General features: G+C 33.0%; 1 protein-coding gene across 1 annotated transcript; it reads left to right on the top strand.

Moving 5' to 3' along the window:
• Positions 1 to 953: 953 nt before the first annotated feature.
• Positions 954 to 11,693, top strand: LOC143252092 (microtubule-associated protein 1 light chain 3 gamma-like). The gene is made up of 5 exons (XM_076503711.1): positions 954 to 1,122; positions 4,024 to 4,079; positions 6,454 to 6,560; positions 10,316 to 10,507; positions 10,924 to 11,693. The coding sequence occupies exons 1-4, from the start codon at positions 1,029 to 1,031 to the stop codon at positions 10,488 to 10,490; spliced, it is 432 nt and encodes a 143-aa protein (XP_076359826.1). The 5' UTR covers positions 954 to 1,028; the 3' UTR covers positions 10,491 to 10,507; positions 10,924 to 11,693.
• Positions 11,694 to 11,917: the final 224 nt, after the last annotated feature.

Here is an 11,917-nt window from a genome sequence, read left to right on the forward strand (position 1 = left end):
AGAATGAATCAACAGGCTACGTACATGTGGAAAAAAGACAGTTTATTTATTCACTATGATATTATCAACCTGCTATATTACATACATTACTGGTGAAAATTACATCAGTTTAAAGATTATTCCACAATCATTATGTTACGTATTTTTTAACAGTCTTGTTTTCACTATTATTTTGCATATCACAACTTTGAAACTAAATATTTCTCTCTGATTAATCTTGAAGATACGAAAAGATGTTGGGTTGTTGTTGAAATAAATCGGCTTTCAATATCAAACCGTCCCCACCAGTACAGCGGTGTGTCTACGTATTTACAACTCTAAAATCAGGGGTTCGATTCTCCTCGGTGGACTCAGCAGATGGCCCAATGTGGCTTTGCTATAAGAAAACACACAATATCATAAATAATGCACGCGACTATAGTATTACAAGAATATATATGATTTATTCCGTTAATTCTATACTGGTTTTCCGTTTTTAAGAAAAAAATGAACTCTGTAATCGGTAATGAAGATAAAATTACAATAGTTAAACGGATTTTTATTTGTGTATTACGCTAATATAAAAAGGTCATGCAATATGAATGAATTATATGAGATGTTACATTCCTTATTACATTGTGAACTGCACAAATATTAAAATAAAAACTAAAAGTAGGTCCAGCTGGCTTAGTGATAAGTTTGAAAGTTAAAAACGCTGTAATTCAGGCTTCGATGCCCGCAATGGACAATTGTGTAGCTTCGAGCTTAAAAAAACAACAAAAAAAAAAAACTCTATAGAAGGGATTCAGTTAAAAAACATATAATTTCAATTCTTTTTTTATCATACTTGCAGCTTGGAGTACTGCGTAATATCATCTAAAAACACCCCTCTGATACCACCAGTCGCTACCAATCAGCTTTTAAGAGATTGATCACGTGATTAAATTTTCGTGTAAACTGCCTAGGGTCAGCAGCATTGCCTAATTATCACAGAGAGAGTTGTCGAGCAGAAGGGTTAAAGTGTTTTAAATATACATATATCCTATCATATGGTTCCTAAGCTAAGCAAGTCTGGTATTGATAATATGACAACAATAAGGCGTAATGACAAGTGTGTAGCGTTCAAGCAGCGAAAATGTTTCGGTAAGACATATTCAATTACTGATTCAAACTTATGATTGATTCAACAACTAAATCTCTTTCAACTATTAATAAATAAACTCATAAAAAGTCGTATGTGTTCTAGTACATAGTTCATGATATTGTAATGAAAAAGGGAGGTAAATTTGTTAAATACTGAACCGTTTTTTTGATTAAATAATTTAATTTATTTTAATTTGTTGTTTTTGGTTCATTTATCCAGTTATAAGATATATAATCAAAAATACCAATGTGTGAAAAAAAAACCGGAAGACGACTTAAAGGAATGAAATTAAAATTCCAAACTGGTATCTATAATTATATAATTTTAGAGTAAATATTGATTCATTAATTAACCACCAGGTCGCGATTTTTGTTCAGTTTGGTGCGTGATGGTGTGTAAAAACAAATATGCAGCTACTAACATATCCAAACGGGTGTCAATCAAACTATATGTACACAATAAGTTGAGCAGTGCCTTCCAAATATCACACAATAACTTGTCTCAGAACATCTGTCACTTTCAATGGAAGCCGTAGGCAATATAGGTAATTTTTATTAACGGTGTGCCATATTGTCACCTATTGTAAAATGTAACATAGACAACAAATAAGTTCATTTTTTTTCCTTTCACAAAGCTATTTGTGAAGTGTGAAATATAATTTGAGAATTTTTTTTTAAATTAAGAATTAATTGTAATATTCTTTATACAGACACTTTATAAAGTGATGTAAGCTAATTAAACTTAGCGTTTCATTAATTTTAATACACACCATTAATTATACTTAGTACTTGTTCTACATGTATATTGAATGTATATTGATTTAGCGTGAAAATATGGCTTATAGAAGTGTACGAATTTAAAAATAAATACGTGATCAACTGTGATATAATTATAATATAGCTTAAGGTTAATACTACATAACTTGTAAAGAACTAGATATGACAAAGAAAGCCAATAACAATATGAACAATTTTAATGTGAGCAAGATACGAGTTACCACAAGAATATTTATAACTGTATATTCTAGATCCATTCCTATCCTTGTACAACGAAAATAGACACCTATGTGTTGCAAACCTGAACAGTGTTAAAGCATTTTAGATCCAATCATATTTATGAGACATAAAAATCAGCCCAGATACAAATGTGAACATGTTCGTTTAGGTTTCGGTGCCGTCGGACATATTCCTAACACTTAGCTGGTTCGAGAAACATAACTGTCAACATCATCTTTGACGCTTAGCAGGTTTGAAGTGCGTAAAACTATTTTCGAAGCAAAACTACTTTTGGTTCCAATGCTTTATATTAATTCCATGATATGATTTTACTTTCTTTTATTTGTTTGTTTGTTTGAATTTCGCACAACGCTACTAGAGGGCTATCTGTGCTAGCCGTCCTTAATTTAGCAGTGTAAGACTAGAGGGAATGCAACTAGTCATAACCACCCACCGCCAACTCTTGGGCTACTCTTTTACCAACGAATAGTGGGATTGACCGTCATATTATAACGCCCCCACTGCTGAAAGGGCGAGTATGTTTGAACCCGTAACCCTCGGATTACGAGTCGAACGCTTTAACCCACCTGGCCATGCCGGGCCCAATTTCTTTCGGTTTCATTCTTTCCCTTTTATAAAAAAATATATAACAAACTAAAATTTCTGGACTACTTTCATAATTTATATCTGATATTTTAATGAATTTTGTGCTTTATGCGTATGGACCTTTTTATAATTTTGTACCTTGCATTCAGAAATATGTACTTGAGTGTTGAAATATGCGCGATGAGATGAAAAAAAATGTATTTAAATTTTCTGTTGAATGTAATTAATGTTTAACACACTAGGTAGCGATATAAAAAGTGTATAAGAAAACAAAGGTTGCTATAAACAAATAAATTATTTTTATCATTATAATTGTTTCAAAGTGTAAGTTAAAAGTTAAATTTTTTAATTATTTGAATTGCATATTATGGTAACACAAATATCTTCAAATCCTAATTAAGATCGTTTCAAGTCATTTTGACTGTTTACAATTTCTTGACCTTAATAATTTAAAATGAGATCTTCGAGCTATTTTGACATCAGCTTTTATGGTACTAAATATTTTTCATGCAAAAAATAATTTTCAACTTGAAAGGAATTAATAATTTTCAACCAAACTACTGCACAAGTTTGAAAGGAATTAATAATTTTCAACCAAACTACTGCACAAGTTTGAAAGGAATTAATAATTTTCAACCAAACTACTGCACAAGTTTGAAAGGAATTAATAATTTTCAACCAAACTACTGCACAAGTTTGAAAGGATTAATAATTTTCAACCAAACTACTGCACAAGTTTGAAAGGGATTAATAATTTTCAACCAAACTACTGCACAAGTTTGAAAGGGATTAATAATTTTCAACCAAACTACTGCACAAGTTTGAAAGGAATTAATAATTTTCAACCAAACTACTGCACAAGTTTTACCTTTTTGTCCAGGAAAATATTTTCATTTTCACGAATGTGAAATCGAACAAAGAAAATTACAATTACTTACAAAATTAATATTAGAAATGCTAGGATATGTTAGATGAACCTTATAGGAAGTTGTAATTTTTACTTCTCTTTCCATACATGTCCAAAAAATTGTAACCAGGACAGAGTAATAAGAGGAAATGAAATCCAACTTTTCCATTAAATGTCATGGAAATTTCAGCAAACCTGTTGAACGCAATCTTTGTGTGGTCATGGAAATAAGGAAATGGAGTCAAAGAATATTCTTAAGTCAGAATTAAAACGTCAATTATATGAAGGGTTTGCTTTGCGAATACAGCTTCCCCCCCCCCGCCATTGTTAAAATGTAAATTTATAAATTATGATATAAACAAAATTTATAGTTGATTTTAATTTCTTTGTAGCTGTTAGGAAACAGGAGGTAGCAGATATAAGAGAAAAATTTCCTAACAAAATACCGGTAAGTGTAAAAACTAAATTACATGTTTTATATTTAATAAGGTTCCATGTAAATAAATGTATATAAATATTTTTTTTTTCTGCCGTTTGTTTGTGTTATAACATCATGAAGCTCCACTGTATGCCAAGAGGAAACAAAACCTGGATTTTAGTGTTAAGTCTGTAAAATTGTCATCATTACACCTAGAGCCTTTTCTGTTGTAAAGTTGTACTTGTAACCACCAAATGTAACTTATGTATATGTAAATGACCTTTATCATCCTGTTTGAGTTTTTTTTTAATTTCACGCAAAGCTACACGAGGATTATCTGCGCTAGCAGTCCCAAATTTAGCAGAGTAAGACTAAATAGAAGACAGCTAGTTATCACCACTAATTCTTAGGTTTGTCATCTCTGAATCCATTGCTTCATGCCGCTAGCACTGTAATTATTATCTATCGTGAAATTTGATGAATTAGTGATACACTGGCTGTTGTCATTAGGTGCTCACGATGCAAGAGCTCAGTCCAGCGTTCATTACTGCATTTGTCGTGCTCACTTTTTGGAGTTGTTTCTCTTAACGACGAATGATGGCGAAATAAAGGTTACTTTTGAAACAGTTTTAAAGATGATTTTTACACTTCTTAAAATCAAACTTCGTTATTATTATTATTTTGCTGGACCCAAATTGGATGTGCTACAAAGTTTGAGTTTTTAACGTGGCTCTAGAATCAAACGAAAGCAGTAGTAATCAGCAAACTTTATAAAGATAAAAGTAGTTTTTACCTTCTTTTTCTGTTTTTATATTTTGAGTGCAAAATTACCATTTGTATGGTCCGGCACACCAAACATACTCACCCTTTCAGTCGTGGGAGCGTTATAATATGACGGTTAATCACCCTATTCGTTGGTAAAAGAGTAGCCCAAGAGTTGGCGGTAGGTGGTGATGACTAGCTGCCCTCCGTCTAAACACTGCTAAACTAGGGACGTCTAGCGCAGATAGCCCTCGTGTAGCTTTGTGCGAATTTTGAAACAAACCAAACCATTTTGATAATAACTAGTCATACATGGGAGTTTCACATAGAGTACTAACGAGGCATAATTTTATATTCTGAACTGATATTACAGAAAACGTTGTAAATGATAAAGGTTTGAAATTAATCTACACTACACTAAATGTTCCCCGTTGAACTACACGTATCCAAAATCTATAAACATTTGATTATACTAGGTAACAAAACCTATTCCACGTGGCTAGAAAGATGTACAGTTTCAAGTTATATCAGCTTTCCTCTGGTCTGTTATAGGTCGATAGTTAGGAATATGATCTGATGGTTTTTATGACCGCATTTTCTGAGTGCAGAGTTTCTAGATGAACTTATTTTTGACACTTGTTCAGCTGCAAATGCTTGATTACGGTTGTTTTGATCTCCGAATAGATCTGTAACTACTATAATAAAAAACCACGTAGTGTTGTTGATTGTAACGTAACGCACAAGGACTTACTCTTGGTAACAATAGCAGTATTGTAATCACCAAGAAATGGAATGTCTTCAACATTTAGCTCTGCATGTTACAATGTAAAACATGTGGATCTGCTATTAGTAAAAACAACCATATCATAATCACAGAACTGTAAGTTCGATTCTTTTCAGCAGGTTATCCGGTGGATATATTCAATCACTTAAGATGAAAATATTTGCATTTTTATATTCTGGATAGAATATCGTTAAAAAAAAAGTAGGACTTTTCATTGGGATTCAGTTAACTTTCAACACGTGTGTGCGTGTGTTTTGAATGCTGAAAAGTAGAAAATGGATTGATATAATCTTTGAAAGGTTATTGCCCTGTTACTACCAGTTGGTTCCACTTTATATTTTATTTCTTTACATTTTTTCATCGCTATCTTCGTTCACTGTGACTTGGATGTTATTTTGTGTGATTGTATATATATATATATATATTCAAGCCATAAATAAAACATATTAACATGAAACTAATTTAAAAAAAATACGCTGCACATTTAAAAAAAAAAAAAAGTGATCCTAGGGTATAATCCCACGTTGTAGCTGGTACCATAGCATCCCATTGTGTTAAAAATATGTACAGTGTATTTAAATTTATTTTTTTTAGTTTCATGTTAATATATTTTGGTTTATGGCTTGAATATTTTATGGTTATTATATGTATGTATTTGTTGTATCTTCTATCCGTTTTACTGGATAAGACGGGCATTTTATTCGTGAGTTTAGTAACGTATTTTCACAGGCCATGAGAAATCTTTGGAATTTTCATTCACTAATGTAGAAAAATATAATTAATCCTAAAAGGAAAGGAGTTGGTTTTAAGTATTGAATTCTTGTTAGATGCACGAAATTGCTTCTTTTTATTTTCTAGGTAATTGTAGAAAGGTTCTGTAAAGAAGTGAATCTTCCAGCCCTTGACAAAACTAAATTTCTTGTACCACAGGAACTGACCATGTCTCAGTTTGTTACAATCCTTAGGTAAGAGATGAATGGAGTATATTTTTAAATTGATTGTAATATAGATTAACTAAAATATCTGTGTTATATGGAATCGCATGTTTAAAAGAAAATTAACCTTCGGTTCATTAGGCAATGATTGTAGAACTGGCAACGTGTTAAAGAAAACACACTGAATAACATGTGTACTAATGAAAACGTATTGCTAAACATCTGTGCCAATGAAAATGTACTCGAAACCTCTTTGCTAATAGTTCCCTGCTGGTACATCGGTAAGTCTACGGATTTACAATGCTAAAATCAGGCGTACGATACCCGTCGGTGGACTCAGCGCACGATGTGGTTTTGCTAAAATTTTCGAAAACACTCACACACTCTCTTTGCTAATAAGAATGTACTTGAAAAGGAACGGTATAACAAGAGAATGTTTATATCAGTCTTAATAAGAAAATGGCTCTAAAGCTTTGGATATTATTGAGTCAAAATTTTGGTCCTAAAGAGCTCAAAGAAAAGCTAATGGCCTTAGAACTCTGTTTTTTCTGTTTAAAAGTACACTAGTATGGCCCATGATGTCATAGTTGACGGCTCCTGCCCTGTGGTTATTGCAGATGAAATAATAAAATGTTTATTACAATAGTTCTGCATAAGCAATAAATTCTCAATTTTTACTAAGAAACTTAGTTTTTCTACAAATATTAACATTTATTTTGTTGTCCTATTTTATAACACGATTATAAAGTTGTAATGAATTTTTAATTTATATGTGGACAGTTGCATCAACACTTTTTGTTTGTTGTTACTGTGTGTGTGAGTGTGTTTTCTTAGAGCAAAGCCACATCAGGCTATCTGCTGAGCCCACCGAGGGGAATCGAACCCCTGATTTTAGCGTTGTAAATCCGGAGATATTCCGATGTACCAGCAGGGGGCGTTGTTGTTACTGATGTGTTATGTTGTGCAAAGAGACATTGATGTTCATTTAAACCACAACAAAATATTTCTAAATTCAGATTATTGTAAGAGACACAGTCAGACGGACTACTCTATTTCTAATAAATGGAATTTGTGCAAAGTGCATTGTTATAACAGTAAAACAACAATATTCATGAACACCTATTATCCATGGTGTTCACGTCGCCTGATACTAGAATAGTCCTATATACGGGATGTAGGAATAACAACTTTAGAGTAACCCAACATGCGTAATACACGATTAAAATTTCCGTCCCATACACGCAATGCAGGATTAATACGTTAACATTGTATGACCATTCAAGTTGTCAGACTCTACAGAGTCGTGATTTGTGATTAACATGTTGGAATCTTTTATACAAAAGGTATTTTCTTACCAAAGTTCTCAATCGCTTCATTAAGCACTCCGAATGATCTAATGACCTGTAATTTTGAATTCAATGTTTAAACTGGGCTCACGTTCTCAGACGATTTTTATCACTTGTCCTGACGATACTTGGACGAGAAACAAATGATACTTGGCGACGACTTCTGTACAAACCTACCTATACTCCAATTCTGCAAATAATTTCTGAACTGTGATCGAGTTTTATTATTATTTCATTAAAATACTGAAAGAAATCGGTCAACAACTACAGTTTAAAGACAGTTTCAAAGTTCAACGAGTGAGTAAATTCCGAGGTTGTTGCTAGCTCTCAGTAACTAGCATGTGATATATTAAAAATTGTTGTTTTCCTACTACAAGCACATTAACCTTCGCTGTAGGAAACAAAATAATGTTTTAACCACTTCAATTCACAGGTGTAGTGGAAATTTATATATATATATATATATATATATAAACCGCAGAACAATATTTATATACATTTATATATCGACGTTGGAATATTTTAATAGTGATTCCCCATATTATCTTTATTCCATCTATAGGGCCCCGGCATGGACAGGTGGGTTAAGGGGTTCGAATCCCCGTCACACCAGATATGCTCCCCCTTTCAGCTTTGGGCGCGTTATAATGTTACGGCCAATCCAACTATTCGTTGGCAAAAGAGTAGCCTAAGAGTTGGCGGTGGGTGATGATGACTAGCTACCTTCCCTCTAGTCTTACACTACTAAATTAGGAACGGCTAGCGCAGATAGCTCTCGAGTAGCTTTGCGAGAAATTCAAAAAAACAAACAAACCCATCTATAGCAAACGTTTCCTGTCCATATATGAAAGTAAAGTTATGTTCCCGCAAGCTCAAAAATTATTTAAATGTTTAATGAATTACTAAATAAATATATTGTAGATAGTTTGTTCACATGTTTCTGGTATCATATGGTGAATGATGTTTGGACTTCATAAGTTAAGCATGGATACCAAGCGTTATTTCTTTTATTCTAAAATTAGTAATGGATTCATGACGGGAAAACAAAGTCTAGTACATTACGGTGATGTTAAAATACCCTGTGGCAGAGTGTATACCCAATATATCATGGGAAAGGACACCACAATTAACAGTTATGATACTCTAAGGTGTTGAATATGACTAAAAAACTTAAAATTATAAAAATACAACAAAAACTTTACGGTCATAATAAGTGTTACTAGGGTGGGCATCAATATCTTCTTTCCACAAGAGAAATACACTTTCAACTGATATCACATGAACATCTCCAAAACGTATCAGATATTTCTATTAATAAATAAATAAATACATATGTTAACAATTTTGTCACGTGCTGTCTTTGCTTGTTGAGGACATACACGTGTGCTTCGGCTCTCATGGTTTACGGTTTAGATGCTGTTACCACGCAGCAAGTTTTGACCTTGAAGCCAAACTTAAAAAAAAAAATCAATAAGTTACTCTTTTTGGAGTGACAAACTGGCCTTGAAAGAGTTCATGTTACGAGTTAATTTCACAAGGACTTCTTTTGTTTTTGCATTTGCTAACTAAATTTTTAATGCTGTTTCCCGCCTTTATTGTAAGATGTACTCTCCATGAACTGTAGAAACCAACAATATCCAAGTAACTTTATTTTAACTGGACTATATGCGTAAAGGGACAATTTTAGACCTATTGTATTTAATATTAAGAGCTCAGCGTTTGATGTAGTAAAATTCATACGGAAAGAGTTCTCATTTTTAAAGGATGAAAATAAATACAGAGTGAAGAACTTATATGATTTATATGATTTTGTGAAATGCGTTAAGCATATAACTTTACGTCAGAAAGATATCAAAGTACCTGTGAAAAAACCATTGCGTTTCGAAACAAAATTGAAATAAAATAATAATTAGGTTTTGGAAGTAACGGATATGATTAATCTGCATAACCATATGTGAAAAACCCATTTTCTCAAATTAACAGTACAGTTTGTAAACAGAATGAAAGTTTAGCTATAAGTTCTCTTTTGTCTTCGTTATTGTGTGACTGACTTGTGAAAAGCTTTGAAAGCGAAGTCTCAGAAAAAGTAAGTAGGATTTGGTTTGGTTTGTTTTGAATTTCGCGCAAAGCTACACGAAGACTATCTGCGCAAGCCGTCCCTAATTTTGCAGTGAAAGACTAGAGGGAAGGCAGCTAGGCATCACCACCCGCCGCCAACTCTTGGGCTACTCTTTTTACCAATGAATAGTGGGATTGACCGTTACGTTATAACGCCCCCACAGCTGAAAGGGCGAGCATGTTTGGTGCGATGAGGATTCGAAACCGCGCCCCTCGGATTTCGAGTCAAGTACTGTAACAACCTGACCATGTCAAGCTGTTATAATTAAATGATTATTTCGGGAGAAGCTTAACTTCAGCGTCTTTTATTATATTTTTTAGGAGTCGTATGCAATTAAAGTCAAGTCGGGCTTTCTATGTCATAATTAACAACAAAAGTATGTCGAGCATGTCAATGTCACTGGCTGAAGTATATAAAGATAACAAGGATGATGATGGGTTTTTATACGTCACTTACGCGTCACAAGAGATGTTTGGGTCAAAGGAAGAAAACTGAGGAAAACTTGGAGTACGGTAAGATTTCGGTTTCATGAGCTTTATTTGTTCCTACCTAATGTATTGTTTCTTTTAAGTCGTCACTTGTATTTTGTGCTTTTGTGGTAGTTATGTATCAATTGTGCTTATTAGGTGGAATTAATTTTTAATAGTCTTATACTGATATGTATATACCTAATTATGACTTTAAGTCAATGGTGTTAGTATCTCTCTTTATTTCGAAACATAGGAATTACTCAGGTTTTAAAAGGATTATTGTAACTTTTCCATGTACAAAATAACATGAATATCTGAAGAGGCGTCGTAAAAAAGTAAAACAAGTCCTAATCCACTTAGAATCAGAATCGATTACAATCAAGATGCAGAGAGAATGTGCTTGAAATTAATTAAAATTCCCTTTTTGTTACCACTGTAATTATTTTTTCTATTCTCAGGTTTGAAGACTTATGCCAACACAGAGTATTGGACAGATATTTGTTTCTGTATATTTTCATATAAAATCTTACTCGAAAGGCGTACATCTACATCTTCTCAACTGACGATAGATTGGCAGATGCCACCAGAGGTCACCCCTTTCCTCTCGTCAGAAGTTCGAGAAGCTGCCATGACCCTGAAAAGTTCCAGATGTGACGTCATAGAGAAGAAACCTGTCAAGTCCAAGGTTAAATAAAAGTTTCAATAAGACTGCCTTGTCACGAGTTACTTTTCACTCGACCACTGTTTCGTTTTTAAATACAGTAGGGGTAGAGATTATTTATCTGCATACATATATTATTGCTGATCTGTTAGATTGGTCACTGTTGAAAACTGAAAAGGAATCCACGATCGATCATCATCATGAAACTTATAAAAAACGAATTAAACGGACTATGTTTTTTGTCAACTTTCTTCAAACTTTCATCGATAGCGAAACAACTTTTCAAAGCATTATAGAACTAAAACAATCTGTGCAATTTTCAAGATAAATATTAAATTCCATTTTGACAGTTTTTATCTGTACAACACAAGTATGGTTCACGAAATTCATCTATCTGTAGGGCGTTAACAAATTTATAACCTGAGATCATCCGTTTTATAAAAACCCGCGAATGCGCTTCTTCTTCTGAGAAGCAAACACAGATTTTGTTTTCCAAGTTACTAAAAATCTGTTTTATGTTTGTTTATGTTCTAGGTCTTGTAATAAATACACTTATACATCATAAAAGTACTGACTTTACTGCCTTTCATGGATGGCTTTGTAAATATAGCTTTGCAATCTTCAAATAATTTTGGTAACGTCTAAAATATGAGACAAAATATTACATGCAGTTCTCTCTAATTTTGAGGTAAGAAATAAAACTTCAACTTATATTTTGAAAGCTAAACCGGCGACCTTTGGACTTGAAAAAGTGGATGTTGTAACTAAATTAGATCAAAAACATGAAAATG

Source organism: Tachypleus tridentatus, chromosome 6, assembly GCF_004210375.1.
Source record: "Tachypleus tridentatus isolate NWPU-2018 chromosome 6, ASM421037v1, whole genome shotgun sequence".
NCBI lineage: Eukaryota > Metazoa > Arthropoda > Merostomata > Xiphosura > Limulidae > Tachypleus > Tachypleus tridentatus.